This window comes from Ctenopharyngodon idella, chromosome 22 (assembly GCF_019924925.1).
Source record: "Ctenopharyngodon idella isolate HZGC_01 chromosome 22, HZGC01, whole genome shotgun sequence".
Lineage (NCBI taxonomy): Eukaryota > Metazoa > Chordata > Actinopteri > Cypriniformes > Xenocyprididae > Ctenopharyngodon > Ctenopharyngodon idella.
The window spans coordinates 18527511-18543593 of NC_067241.1; the positions used below are offsets into that span (position 1 = coordinate 18527511).

At 35.2% G+C, this 16083-nt stretch overlaps 2 protein-coding genes across 3 annotated transcripts in view; both read right to left on the minus strand.

Annotated features, from left to right (window-relative positions):
* atf7a (activating transcription factor 7a) overlaps window positions 1-8204 on the minus strand; it is a 33452-nt gene extending 25248 nt beyond the window's left edge. The window contains exon 1 of the mRNA XM_051879463.1: window positions 8114-8204. The gene's annotated coding sequence lies outside the window, so the exon portion shown is untranslated. The remainder of the gene's footprint in view (window positions 1-8113) is intronic.
* A 1441-nt stretch (window positions 8205-9645) lies between these two features.
* On the minus strand, window positions 9646-14731 carry asb8 (ankyrin repeat and SOCS box containing 8). 2 transcript variants are annotated; one of them, XM_051879465.1, is made up of 4 exons: window positions 14536-14731; window positions 13165-13372; window positions 12985-13089; window positions 9646-11356 (listed from the first exon to the last, which is right to left on the minus strand). In XM_051879465.1, the coding sequence occupies exons 2-4, from the start codon at window positions 13291-13293 to the stop codon at window positions 10721-10723; spliced, it is 870 nt and encodes a 289-aa protein (XP_051735425.1). In that variant the 5' UTR covers window positions 13294-13372; window positions 14536-14731; the 3' UTR covers window positions 9646-10720. The 2 variants fall into 2 exon arrangements, with proteins under 2 accessions (XP_051735425.1, XP_051735427.1); XM_051879467.1 differs by having other exon boundaries at window positions 14451-14690.
* Between the last annotated feature and the right edge of the window lie 1352 nt (window positions 14732-16083).

Consider the following 16083-nt stretch of genomic DNA (forward strand, 5'->3'; position numbering starts at 1 on the left):
CATCTTCCTTCACTATAACAGCAGGGATTTAAATGGGTAAAGCTTGCGTATGACATCTGTGAAAAATTTAAAAAGTCTGCAGCCTGAGACGCTGCTAATTTATGTAACACTGGTGCTGTAAAGTTTACAGCAAGCAAAAGCAACTGCTCTCAAGGTGCCAATGAAATAGGAATATACAAACAAATATACATATTTTAAGCAACAGTGTTTATTGGTATGCTGTTTAGAAGGTGTTTACAAAACATTACTTCATTAGATAAACTTACACCTCGCATTAAAAAAAGCAAGGAGATCGACGGAGCACAAAGGAAAGAAACAATGCAGTGGTCTCAAGGTTAAAAGGACTATTTTTAACTTCACGTCGTCTTAAAATACAACACTTGTGTGAGGTGCTCAAAAAAACACAGCAAGATGTGACAGCACCAAAGACAAATGTAAAAATACTAATGTCCTAAGAACGTTTTTTTCAAGTTCTCAACGTGCTAAATAAGGCACCACCACTAAAAATTTTAACACTAAAAAAATGAAATAAAGGTATGTATGGATGGATGGATGGATGAATGAGAATATAATTAAACATAAACACTAATGTCTACATACCATTATTTCAATTGTGTTTGTGTTCAAGTGTCCTGTGTGGAGACGTGCAGTTATAAGCTGAAATTAGCAGCCGCTGCCAAAACCCTTGCTCTGTTTTCCATAAAGAAAATAACTGCATCTTGTTTGCCCCTGAAAGGCCCTTCCCATTACGACCGAGATCAAAGTGGCGTACAAGCTAAGCAGCTTGATTCCTTGCAGACCTCACACGCTCTACAAGTGAGCCAACAGCTTGGTGCCAGAGCTTTCGGTCTGGTTGCAATACACACAGACAGAGAAATGCACAGAGTGACTATATACAAACGAGAACCACCCCTGGTGAAGTGTGTGAGTCTCAGTGAGCCTCAAACTAGGGGAGCACACTCTCTGAAGTTTACCATAACAATAAATCAGACAAACAAAGATCGGCCCACCTGCATCAATGTGTGCAACAACTGACCATCCAAAACAAAAATAGAGCCTTGATGGATTATTCACAAAGACATTCTGGAGTAATCTAAGACCACTTCCTGTTATGATTAAGACTATGTTGGCAATATGAAAGCATGGGAAGCATTTGAACGTTTGCACTGAATTATTTCAGTACAAACTGAGATAAAAACCCTTTAATAATCTCTTAACATTTCAAAGAGTCTGCATTATAACCAAACAACAAAATTGCACCTAAAAAGACAAAAAACTTGGCCAAAAAAAGATTTTTCAGATTTAGATGAAATAGTTTTTGGAGGATCGAAACTTTGAATAGCGCTTTTCCAATTTCGCATTTTGAACACAACGTGGATAAACTAAAAAAATAGCAGGGTGGACACACTTCACAGTGACCAAAAAGGATGCTAAAATTTGTTTGGCTGAAATATTGAAAAAGTTGCCTGAAGATCTTTACTATGACTAATTTATCACCTGAGAACATGACGGTATTTTTGGGTCTGGTTTTTGGCTAACTGAAAATGCAACGTTTTTGGACTTTCCGTCACATTTAGTTTTGACAGTGATTGTAGAGACAGGACAGAAAATGATGAGGAGAAAGGGGAACTGATACGACCAGACTCAAACCAGAGTCTCCCACATGAGAACCATAGCTCAGTGTGTCCCTGCACTAGTTCTAGTTGCTAAGCCATGGCTCTGACAACATCCATCTTTGATTGCACTATTGAAGATAAACTGAACAGCTGGGTTTGTCTATCATCAACAATTTAAACAGGAAGACAGCTGGCAGTACTAGCAGTGCACTGCTTCGGTTGAGTTTTTAAAAACGCAGTGCATTCAGAGCTCCCACACCTTTCAGCCAGTGGATTTCCATGATTTTTGCATTTACATTTATATTTGCATTGAATCATTAAGAGGAAGCTTTTATCCAAAATTACTTACAAATGAGGAGTCATAGCACATCATACACGAACAAATATTATTAGCAGTACCCAAGTAAACAATAACTTTTCCATAACTCAGATTTTTATAACATAATAATAATAAAAACTAGATTTTTAAAAATCGTTTTATAGAAACAGGATTAATTTATAAGCTATGAAATATTTTAGAGCATTTATATTCACTATAGAAATGTCCATGATTTTTCAGGATGTTATTCATTTTAGTGGCTTTTCAAATTCACATTTTTTCCCCAAAATCCCTGTGAAATACATGCATTTTTTTTAATCAAAGCCTGGTTCCTCAGGATCAATTCGGTCTGACATGGGGACAAGCAGCATCCTGCTGTTAACTTGGATTTCTCCTACTCAGCAGGTGGACGGTGTAGCGAGGTCCGGCTATAATCTGCCTCAGGCGTGCACTGTTTGATGCTGTCTGCTAGGAAACTGACAAAACAAACTGTATTAATAGCTCCAGCTGGAGCCAAGAATGAGGAATCTGGAGAGTGAGCTGCCAGAGAGTAAGGGAGACCCCACAAAAAGGGAGCGACGGAAAAGTGGGGCAGGGAGCAGAGAATGGAACGAATGGTTTTGGAGGGTGTTCGGTAACTCGCAGGTAAAGGCCAAGGGTGCTGCGGATAGAATCAGGGATAAGGGGTACGGGGTGTGTTTTATCGCCGAATTGGAGTTATGTAACCTTAGTGAATCTGAGCTTTGGAAAATGGAACAAATGAAACTTTAGATCCATGTCTGCATGACTGCAGCGTGCCCGGTCCTGAATCCATGGTGAGGAAATACACAATGTAGCCCAATGCAGTCCCCAGGGCCAGTATTCTGCTAGGAACAATGTGGACCCCTCCAAAGTCCCCCTCTGTCAGTTTATACTGCTGCTACAACAATGTTGGACATGCTACAAGTCAACAAAGGCTAACAGTGTTACTTCACTCCTGCATTTAGAAGAAATTAGTGCTGTCATTATTTGTGATTAATCGTATCTAACATAAAAAGTTAGAAGTTAAAAGTTGTGTTTACATACTATATGTGTGTATATATTATTATATATGTCTGTGTCTGTGTATATGTATGTATGTATGTATGTATGTGTGTGTGTGTGTGTGTGTGTGTGTATATATTATATATATATATATATATATATATATATATATAGGACTGCCCCCTAATAGTTGACTAATCATTAGAGGCTTAGTTGGTTAGTTGCAGAAGTATTAGCACGCTTAGTGCATGACATGGAGGCGCCGGCGCGATCACTTGCATTTTTTCTGATAACAAGCGAAACAACTTAAAATACTCTGTCATTTTTAGGTCATACAGATAAGAGTAATACATTACAAACTGTAAAGGTTCTACTTTTATTTGTGTAAACTCACAATAACAGGAAAATGTTGTGCCTTCGTAAAATAAAGAGAACAAACGGGATGCGCTTTCTGCCATCTTGGTCTCCGTGAACGGGAGCGCGTCATAAAAACGAACCGAAACTCAGCGTATAGGCTACTTGCCTCACAGACATGATAAATATATCTATAAAAAGCTTGAAATGTCTCCTTTTAAACTAACCAATTCAAATAAAAATAATAATCTCTGCTTATGTAACTAATCAGTATGTAAGGTGCATTTCTCTCTATAGGTGTGTTCACCATACTGCGGAGATGTCTCCTTGCTATTTTTTTCCAACACATAATCATTACTTTTTCCAGTGCTTTGTGGCAAGCTTTATGCATGCGCTTGAACGTGGAATAGGCTATCTATATTAAATGAAGAGTTTGGTTCCAAAACGTCATAAACGCCATTTTAAAAAAATCAGTATTGTATCTGGTCGGTATTGAAAAGTCAATACAAAATGCGATATCCGTCGTGTTATTCTCTCAGGTTTTCTCCCTCTTTCCAAAACGCGTCAAACGTCAGTCTCCCTTCTCTGCAGAACGCGATATATCCGCTCAACCAATCACAGCGCACCATTCCACGCACTGTAAACAGTAATGGCGGCGCTCTGAATACACCCGGCATCCTAGTTTTCCTTATCTGCTTTGTACTTTGTGATCAACAAAAACAGAAAAATTTTGATGGCATTGATGAACCTGTGGTTGTTTCTGTGGTGGGGAAGAAACGCAAGTCATCGAAATGTAATCATTTACGTGAGGAGATTAAGAAGATGAGGCACTCGAGTCGGGAGGAGGAAAAATGCCGGCTGTTGCTTGTTTCACGACAGCATCAAACTTCTGTCACGGTCCCCAAAACTGAATCATGGACAGTTTTTAAAAGCCGTTTTTAATACCAACTCTATAAATGTCTTTATTTTAACCGTGCGGTGGCGCCAGATACTCTTTAATCGGTAATGACAAACGGAGACATAATTTATTCATAATATTAACAAGATGACTCTATGAATTCATTTTGGGGGTGTCGACTGAATGTATTTTTAGTAAAATGCCTGTATATAAGATTAGTATTGGCAAAGTTCAGAGGCTGTCATATATGTGAATCAACTTACTTTGTTGTGTATTTTCAATATGAAAAATAACTTTTATATTAATGGATTAATTGCATTGTCATGGATTTATTGCATTTTGGGGAAAAAATAATCCATTTTTATAATAAACCTTTTAAAATCAAAATGCAGATTTGAATTTTTAATGTTTTTATAACCAAAAGATGCTATGTGAAAGTTTAAAACAGAAAATAGTGGTTTTCATCTTGCCACTTTCTTGGTAAAGAAAACACCTTTTTACTCAAATTAATCAAAATGGAGTTATAGCATTTTGGAACCAAACTCTTCAAATGCTCATTATGAATTAGTATTCTCCTCATTATATATTTAAGTAATTAAATTAATATAAATGTGTGATTACTCAACTAATCGCTTAAATTAATGACTAATAGTCGACTCGAAAAATCTTTAGTCGGGGTCTGCCCTAATATGTGTGTGTGTGTGTGTGTGTGTGTATATATACAGACATATATATATACAGACATATATATATATATACACATATATTATGTAAACAAACTTTTATGTTAGAAGCGATTAATTGATTTGACAGCAGAAGAAATATATCAAATGTCCACAATATATTGCAATGATTTTGCTGGCAATATAATATTATGCAACACTGATTTAATTGTAAATATTACTGTTTATTAATGTATAGTTGTGTAATAGTGGTGCATTCACTACCATTCAAAATTTTGGGGTCAGTTCATTCGTTTTTTTAAGAAATGAATACTTTTATTGAGCAGTGACGGTAAGTGACAGTAAAGGGATTTATAATGTTACAAAAGATTTCTATTTCAAATAAATGCTGTTCTTTTGAACTTTCTATTCATCAAAGAATCCTGAAAATGTTAAGCAGCACAACCACTGATAAACATCAACATTGATAATAATCAGAAATGTTTCTTGAGCAGCAAATCAGAATATTAGAATGATTTCTGAAGGATCATGTGACACTGAAGACTGGAGTAATGATGCTTTGCCACCACAGGAATAAATTACATTTTACAATATATTAAAATAGAAAACAGTTATTTATATTGTAATAATATTTCATAGTAATACTGTTACTGTATTTTGATATAAATAAATAGCTTTGGCATCAGATTCTATCAAAAATATTTAAAAATCCTACTGACCCCAAACTTTTGAACGACAGTGTATGTAAATGAAAATAAATAAATGCTGTGTTCCTTTAACGCAAAACGGTGTCAAAAACATCTCATTATTAATAACTAGAATGCTTTCAGAACTTTTTACCATATTTTTCATCTTGCATTAAACTACAGTGTGTGATCAAGATGATGGATCCTATGATATGACTCCAAAAAATAAAAAATTCAACAATTCCAGAGCAAAACCACATCAAGATTATATGAAAAGGCTGGAAAAAATATCAAGATATATTGCTGTCAGGCATGGCAATGTTCTGAAAGACCTGCTAATTATATTATAATGGACACACCAACTCAATTTTGGCATATTTTACTAGTTCTCTAAACATTACAGCAACACGATGGCATGTGAATATCATATTTTAACGATCCTAAAATCACAGCAATCCATCAAGCCCGATGTGTTTGCCAAAATCGGACGAAAACATTTTCCAGCCACCCACATTGTCCATTCATTATTTCTACAATGGAGTATCTCCCTCGATCTCTCACAGTACTTCTTGAGCCCGGCACACCTTTTAGAGCAGACCAAATATTACATAACTTCAGAAGTGCACAGATGCCCAGAATCAACTCAAGTATGGCTGGCAGTTTACCCTTATTGTCTGTTTTATTTGAACAATCTGTTATTTGGTCTGCTGGAAATTTGAAACAGTGTTATTTGGTCTGCTCTATTACTCTATTGATGAATCCGGACAACCACGCTGTCAATTATATTATCCTGTATACAACTGTTGCCAGGACACCTTACATAATCATAACATAATCCTTCATTCACAGTTCTGACGTTTAATCACAGTGCATGGTTTAACAAGTCAGAAACAGAGACGATTTCATCATGTGAAAGACGTCAAACTGCCATTATGATGTTCCTTCCTGTAAAACATCTTCACATCGTGTCTTTATCATGAACTACAGCAGATGTCTTTATAGCAGAGGTGAAAGCAAAAAGCAAGACTCTCATCAATCAAATCGCTGTGAAGCAATTACTGTAACAGCTGCAAAAATGCTCACTAGTGCACAAGCAAATAAGTCAACTGAGAGGATGATGAATTATATGGAGACGTACAGAGGAACATTATTGGAATTCAACAAGTGCCATGTGAAGATGACCTATATCTACAATTACACGTCCTCGGATGTACAGATGGTGTTTACAGGCACTAAGATGGGAAATTCACACGCTCAGAAGAAATCAAGTTGATTGTTATCAGCTGTTTTTGTTCACACTACATGCGTTTTATGCAAAGACGTGAAATGCTCACATTTTCTTTGCTTTATTTGAATGATCTTGGCCAAATACCCACAATGCTTAGGATAGCAAACTGATCAACCCCAGGTGCTTGATTTTGTATAACATATTTATATAGCAAACAAACAAGCCATAAACAAGTATTGTTTGTTTAAATGGCAGCGAATATTGTGATTTAGAATGCTGACATTAGTGTGGAGTTGACCTTTTTTATTTATTCATGACACAAAAAACAAAATAAATAATAATAATAATAATAAAAATCTACCCTAATCAAACTGCAATTACATTACTAATCATTTTAGCAAAAAATATGAAAGTCAGCACTACTCATACATCTCTAAGAGTTATCCTACTTCAAATCACGATTGTTTCTGTATGTAACAAAAATATAACTTTTTAGGGAAATGTACTAAAAACAAAAAGGGACGGTGACAGGGTTTTGGTTTGATTATAGTTTTCTGACACGTTGATGTGTAATTTCTACCTTTTATGTCGGATTGCTGCATTACAACAAAAAATAACGTTCGTTTCTAGTGCACTCGCCGAAAATAAACGTCGCTAACTATTTAGCAAACCCATGCTAACTTGATGTCTTGCGAACATGCCAACTTTAAAGCCAGCCTTTTCCCGCATGTGCCCGCCCTACCGTTATTCTGATTGGTCACGTGCGCGTCAATCAAAAATACCTAATTGCTGTTTGGCTACAATAAACGTCAATCAAGATTACTAGTTGCGTCTCATTGGCGGACGGAAATCCCACTCAAAAAATGGAATTCACGGACTTACAGCGTACAGGCCGCTCATTCCCCCCCCCCGATAGAAGCAAAAGTATGCAAAGAGTACTTTGAAGCAAACAAAATAACTGTGGTATCTAATTTGCCATTTTATACAAGCAAAAAAATTACATATTGACATAAATTTAAAAAAAAAAAAACCAACTCTATAGTATATAGTAATAATTAATGACGGCTAGAAGCACTTTTCTATTCCTAAGATTTTCTGCCCTCGCTTGTCAAGAGCCCTGAACGAGCAGCAGTGTTCGCGGAGACTTCGGTGGAAGACCACTGCCAGTCTGACAGCCTCACAGTCGCCTCATAAAAGTTACTCTCGATCATTTTTGACGAATATAAATAACGCTAGGACATTGTTTCACATTCAGACAATCATCTATTTCACATTTTTGACAAAATAAGAATGTTTACAAACTTACCACAGCGCCCCTCTATCCCACTCTCTCTCTCTCTCTCTCCTCTCTTGGAATCTGACACGCCCCTCCCCGTGAAGTATCGCGAGATTTTGGCGTCACATAGCCCGAGTTCCTCACCTGGGGTGTTTATGATCCTGTCAACTCGACATTCTTGATGCTTTTACTTTCTGTATGATGATACGGATTCATGATGATAAAGAATTCTAGCTCATATATTCTCTGACTGTAATAATGGTAAAGATTTTGGCATGTTAATATGAATGTTCTTAGTCTAAAATAGATTATTTTTAACTGTCTAGAATTTATCTGTATTTCGTAGAATAAATTTCATATATAATTTCATTTGCAAGACAGGTTTTTAAATAATCTTTGTAAGAAACTAAATTTACATGTTTAATATTAAAATCTAATATTAATATATTAAACAATAATATATTATACATTATATCAAACTCAAATCTAAATTAAAATACATAAAATGTATTAAAATGTAAATAAAGATGTAAAATCATATTTTTCCCCCTCAGCAACTATTTATATTAAAGACATGCAGTTCTTGAAACTTCTGGAATCACAGAATGTATCATTTTTAATTATTTTAATACACTGATTCCTGTTATTCCCAGTTTCTGTGAATAAAAATGTTTTAGAAGTTTAGTAAATAATTGATTGTAGAGTTATTTTCTTTGTTCTTTTAATAATGTTTCTGCATTCCTATTCTGAAATGGCAAATGTTTTATTATTATTATTATTATTCATACCCAAAGATCATGTCAGTATTTTGTTCCCATCTCAGGGTTTGTCCCTCTTCAGTGATTCAATCCTCTGCTATTGATTAAGATGAAGACGGTGATGTAAACTGAAGATGACGGCTGTGAGAGTAGAGGAAGGTTAGATGCAGAGGGCCTTTATTCAGTCCTACTGTAGTTTCCTTCCTGACTGATTTACATTCTCATAAAGAGGACATCCTGTGCTTGGACACAAGTTTAAATAAAGCATGATGGGAAACACACACAGTGCTCGATGAAGGATTTGAAACGATAATAAAAGTATGCTCTTTTCTTATTATTCAATTTCCTATTCAAAAAACAGAAACATTGTTTCACGGAGTGTTTTTTAGATGTTAATGCCATACAGCAAATGTTAAAAAACAATCAAATGTACATTTTTTTGGCTTTTGGTAGTTAATATTAATGTAAAGTAATCTAAATAGATAATTGCTCCATGACGTCTGGTTGTTTAAATATAGGTCATTAAAACTGAGATGACCTTAAGGGCTGACACTGTATGTGACAGTCTTTTTCTTTCATGTAAAATTTTAATTTTTATTATTTTACAAACAAGGCAAATGACAAAATTCTGTAACTTTATCTGACTGACTTACATCACGTGGTATTCCGGCGCCCTCTACCGGTACAAATTCTACACACATATATAGCTCATAGAAGGTCTCAGGTGATTAGGAAAGCATTTGATGTGTGCCCTAATCATGTTCACGGTTCACTTGATTTGGAGAAATAACTGCAGTAAAGCGCTTGAACAATGCATGAAGTCTTTTACTGGTTAGTCTGCATGCATAAAACTAGAAGTAAGCACTACATACTTATTCAAGCAGATAAATGAAAACAGCTGCAAAAAATCTCTTGAGGTTTACAAGATGTGACACAAGTGTTGACATCAATTCATTTAAGACATCCCATTCAGTCTGCCAACATTTGGAATGATCATGCTAACGTGACGCTGTGAGGCTGAAAAAATGAACATTCCCAATATTGACACAGAAGGTTCTTGTTAAGGTTTTCATCTCAAACGTAAAAGCACAGCTCATTTTCTGCAATCATCAGCACCAAAAAAATGTAATACAATCCAACACTCTAAATCAGGTAGTAATATTAAGTTTTCATGAGAAATATTTATGATTATGAAAGTGATAGAGGGACAGAAACAGACATTGGTTTGAAAGTGTTCTTACATTGTCCTGCTTCAAAATGCCAGAGATTGGTAAACAAATGTAAAACAAGGCTGTTTTGTGGCAAATTTACTACATTTGTGCAAAATTTTTCCAAAACAAACTTATTTTTGATGACTGGGAAACGATTTAACAAAAACGTTAATATTTATTTGACTTTAAAACTTCATCCAAAGGCTTCAGTTATTACCTTTAAAAACATCAAATATTACTGCATAAATAAAAAAAACTTAAAATAGAAGTTTGAAACACAAATTTAATATATGATTATAACTTAAGTGCTGTTAAAGTGTTATTTTTTGTTTCCACTGGATTTACTGGTAAATAATATTTTTAAATTATTTTCTTGTTTTTGCATATATATTATTATCTGCTGCTATTTTAACATTACGGGTTCATAAATGCATCTTTCTCCTACCAGATCCTACCTATTCCTCTGCACCAAAAAACATAATCGTACTGCAACCCAAGTCTGAATTTGCTTGATGACATTACAGCAACAAAAAAAACTCAAAATGGGCGACTTCCTCACTGTATATGGACAGACACACTTCAGATTGCAGTCTGATTACAATCACATGTTCACATGGACAGAAGACATCTACCTCCTCCACGTCTGACATTAAGGACATTCTTCTCGCTCAGTCTCTGAGGAGCACATATTCTTTCACGGACTCTGGAAGCGGGAGCTGTTTCACTGCAGTTGGGAGATACTGCACTCCCAGGCTATTACGAACGGCGCAGCGCGCTAAGGCTCGCAACGAGGGCGGTTGGGCTACCAGGTTAGTGAGTCGAGCCAGTAACTGAGGATCTTTACTGAGCTCACGAGGTAAGGAGCCGTCGGCCCTGCGGATCTCGAACCTCCCCGCGGCACGGCACAGCAGCTCCAGGCACTCTTCCTCCTGGTCCGTGCCCAGGCCCCGCGCCAGCAGCGCCACCAGCCGCGAGATGGGCGTCTGACCCTTTAGGTTGGTGACGTGAACTTGAGCGCCGTACTCGAGCAGCACACGTACGCTCTCCAGGTTGCCCTTCATGGCCGCCCAACTGAGGGGCGTGTCGTTATTGTAATCGCGGACATTCGGACACGCGCCGCTCTCCAACAGGGCCCGTACGCACTCGGGGTTATCTTTGAAGGCGGCCCAGTGCAGCGGGGTATCCTTGTTGCCGTCCAGTGCGTTCGGCTGGGCCCCGTATTCTAGAAGCAGCTCCACGCAACCCTCGTCCTTCTCCGCTGCGTAATGCAGGGCAGTGCGGTTGTAACCATCCAAGGCATTTACCTGTGTGACAAAGTGAGATGGTAAAAATCTTCTACAATGTGCATGTTTTGAGTTTCTGAATTAAAATTCATTTATAATAAAGTAAAGAGATATAAAGTAAAAAAATGTTGGGGTGATGCATCTGTAATGATGTTACAATGAAGAAAAAAAAAGACATGGAAAAGAATGAGATTCTTGAATAGATTGTCCTAATCTACTACTGCTATTTCCTAATAATAAAATGTTATAATAAAATATATACACTATCGTTCAAAGGTTTGGGGATGGTAAGACATTTTTTTTTTAAATTTAAATTAAAAGCTGCATTTATTTGATCAAATATACAATAAAAACAGTAATTTTGTGAAACAATATTACAATTTAAACTGTACAGTATTGCAGTTAATTAACTGTTTTCTATTTGAATTTATTTTATTTCATTAAATGCAATTTATTCCTGTGATCAAAGCTGAATTTTCAGCATCATTACTCCAGTCTTCAGTGTCACATGATCCTTCAGAAATCATTCTAATATGATGATTTGATGATCAAGACATTTCTTATTATCAATGTTGAAAACAGTATTTTTGTAGAATTTGATTATTTCAGGATTCTTTGATGAATATAAATGTCAAAAGGACAGCATTTATTTGATATAGAAATATTTTGCAACATTATGAATATCTTTACAGTTTTTGAACACCTGCATCATGCTGAATAAACATTTCAATTTCTTTAAAAACATTTTTTTTTTTACATTTACTGAACCCAAACTTTTAAACAGTTCTGTGTCTACAGATTTTAACAAAACTTCACTTCTTATTAAAGGTGCAGTAAGCAATTTCTGAGAAACTCTGTTTCCCAAACACACCCCCACCCCAAAAGGGTCACACCCCTATCTTTATAGCTCCGCCCCCAAATTCACAAACATGCTATGCAACACAGGCACCTCCTCCCTTATGAGTGGACATGCCCCTTAATGCTGATTGGCTACAAGTGTGTTTTGGTGCTCGATCCGATCCACTTTCAACAGCGTTTCTCAGAAATTGCTTATTGCACCTTTAAGATTTGAAAAGCTTCATGACTTGGGCCAAGCATGTATTCAAGACGTAAGAATACAAAAAAAAATACTATATATATTAGTGTTGTCAAATCAATTTACAAAAAGTTTATAATATGCGTGTGTATACATACATACATATATATATAAAAACCTTCATGAAGCAGTGTTTTGAAATCGGTCATCACTATATAAGTCCTTATTTTGTTTTTTTTGGCGCACCAAAAATATTCTCGTGGCTTTATAATATTAATATTGAACCACTGTACTCACATGAACTGATTTAAATATGTTTTTAGTACATTAATGGATCTTGAGAGAGGAAATGTCATTGCTGGCTATGCAGGCCTCACTGAGCCATCGGATTTCATCAAAAATATCTTAATTTGTGTTCTGAAGATGAACGAAGGTCTTACGGGTGTGGAACGACATGAGGGTGAGTAATAAATGACATTATTTTCATTTTTGGGTGAACTAACCCTTTAACAACTTCTTCGCCACTAGCGGCACCAAAATTGCACGTTTCACTTTTAACTAGTCAAAAGCTGAATTTAAGGAAATCATTGGTTTCTAAGCTCTAATGATGTACCTCTGCGCCTTTCTCCAGCAAAAGCTCCACACAATCAGCATCAGCCACCATACAGGCACAGTGCAGGGGCTTCAGCGTGCCGTGCATTCTGTTCACATCTGCTCCCTGTGAAAGGAGCACATTTTCATTCAGAATGTAATATACAAAACGGCTTTCTAAAGCTCTGGTAACACAACTCACCCTGCGTATAAGGTCTTCCACGTTATCATGTGGGAAGGAGCGAATGGCCGCTATGGTTCGAATGAGTCTTTCTGACAATGAGTATTTGCTCTGAATACTCTGCATGATGTACCACATAGTAGAGCTCATGTGGAACTAAAGGACATTTCACCCAGACCGGGTGACGCCACACCGAGATGAGATGGCTGTGAAAGTGGGAAAAATGATCCTAGGAAAATACAAAACAGAAAATCTATTAACAAGAGAATGATGTTGACAGAACAAGTAATATCTTTACATTAGGAATCATTCATTCTCTTTAATAACAATTTAGTATTTAGTACTGGCGTGTTCTTACTGACACGTTTACAATTTATTTGATGATATTTAATAATAAAAATAATAATCTGACTGTCGTCACAATATACAGATAAATGTAAATAAATATTATAAATAATGATAAACAATAAATAAAAAGTAAATTATATTTTCATTTTTATTATTATTAACTTGACAATTATTCAAATAAATAAATAACACAGATGTCAATAAATTAATCTTAATCAAATAATAAATGTTTACGTTTTCAAATTAGTACGTTGTTTTTACATTTGCCTGTAATTTAATGTAAAATAATAAAGTACATTAATTGCACCAATTTAACAAATAATTGTACCCTTTTTTATTGTTTTATGTATAGATTGTTGCTTTTATTTATATTTATTTAATCCTTCAATTTTTAAATTCTAAGATCTACTTATTCATTCATTTCTATTGTTCTTTGTCAATATATGAGGGGAAATAATGCATAATGTTCTCTTCGAAACACTTATTCGTTAATTTTTTATTTAAATGTTTTATTTTAATCTCCATCCAGCTCTTGGTAATAAATAAAGCTTCAGCCATGAAAACCAATGACATATTGCCTATAATCATAAAATACGTGTATTCTGCGTGCCTGACACAGTCTTATAAATGTTAATAAAAATATGCATACAGCATGATTATGCAGATAAATAAGACAAACGGGCTGTTCGTCTCGTCTTGTTGTCAGGCTGTCAACAAAAGGTCGCATGACAGATCAGCTAGCAAAAACACACAAGCAAATAAAGTCTAAAACATGACAGCTTAATAGTACTTGTAAACAAAGATGTCTGGTTGCATATAAATTAAATGTTTTCAAGAAAAAGAAAAAAAAGGCAGTGTTGTGTTGATGTTTATTACTCGTTTCTGTCTGTGTCCTGTCGGACTGAACTAGCCGCCTGGAGCTAGTTTCGACACCGGGACGTAAAATAACATTTTCTTACCTCAGGATCTTCTTGGGCTCAAGCGCACGAAAAAAAGCAAAACGTAAAGTATGTAATAGAAGACAAGTAGGTGTTAAAACGGTACCTGCACGAGTGAAAACAGCTGCAGGTCTGTAGCTAATCTGCCAGTGTGTCCGCGCAACACAAACACAGTGACGTCACGAGAGGAAGTGACAAACAACGCCATTTATTCGCCTGTTTTCATTGTCGAAACACGTTAGTAGTGTGGAAATGCGGCTAGAAATACGGGTAAAATTAGTTCACATACTGTACTGTTCGTGCCGAATATAGACTGGACGGGCCCTGATCTGAGGGCCCCTGAGCTGTGAATGTCACTCAGTGTCCCCACACACCATTGTTTGCCTGTTACTGTACAACTTAAAGTGTGTTATCACTCAGCTAATGTAAATTGTATTTTAAATAGGTTCTGAGATCACTATATCTGGAAATGAATGTTTGCAAAAAAACATAATGCTTAAAATTAATTAAAATGTGCCCTCCCATATGGCAGTTATATAAATTAGTCAACATAAAGCACCTATATTATACACACTACCAGTCAAAAGTTTGGAAACATTACTATTTTTAAAGTCTCTTATGCTCATTAAGGTTGCATTTATTTCATAATAAATACAGAAAAAACAATAATATTGTGAAATTATGGTTTTCTATTTTAATATACTTTAAAATATAATTTATTCCTGTGATCAAAGCTGAATTTACTCCAGTCTTCAGTGTCACATGATCCTTCAGAAATCATTCTAATATGATGATTTATTATCAATGTTGGAAACAGTTGTGCTGCTTAATATTATTTTATAACCTGTGATACTTTTTCAGGATTCTTTGATGAATAAAAAGTTAAAAAATATCAGCATTTATTTAAAATAGAAATCTTTTGTAACAATATACACTACCGTTCAAAAGTTTGAGGACAGTCATTTTGAATGAAAGAAATTAATACTTTTATTCAGCACAGATGTGTTAAATTGATAAAAAGTGATAGTAAAGATTTATATTGTTAGAAAAGATTTATATTTTGAATAAATGCTGTTCTTTTTAACCTTTTATTCATCAATGAATCCTGAAAAAGTATCACAGGTTCCAAAATAATATTAAGCAGCACAACTGTTTCCAACATTGATAATAAATCATCATATTACAATGATTTCTGAAGGATCATGTGACACTGAAGACTGGAATAAATTCAGCTTTCAATCACAGAAATAAATTACATTTTAAAGTATATTAAAATAGAAAACCATCATTTTAAATTGTAATAATATTTCACAATATTATTGTTTTTTCTATATTTATTATGAAATAAATGCAGCCTTAATGAGCATAAGAGACTTCGTTCAAAAACATTAAATGTTATGTTTCCAAACTTTTGACCGGTAGTGTGTATTTAACACTGTTAGGGTTTTATTTTTGTGAAAACAGTGTACTGTCTGCACATTTTCCCTTACATATACATTTACTGTTCAAAAGTTCATAGTAAGTTTTTGACTTTTAAATATGTTTTTAATACTCCATATTTGGACAGTAAAGACAAAAACACTTTGTTTGCTGTGAAGTCAAGACATCTGTAAATATGATTAAAAGATGAATATGAGGCAAAAGTACAGAATGT

Coding starts and splice junctions, on each gene's coding strand:
- asb8 (XM_051879465.1), bottom strand. CDS start 13,293: ATGAGCTCTACTATGTGGTACATCATGCAGAGTATTCAGAGCAAATAC. Junction 13,090..13,164: donor TGGAAGACCTTATACGCAGG/GTGAGTTGTGTT, acceptor CTCCTTTCACAG/GGAGCAGATGTGAACAGAAT. Junction 11,357..12,984: donor TGCTGGAGAAAGGCGCAGAG/GTACATCATTAG, acceptor TTTGTCACACAG/GTAAATGCCTTGGATGGTTA.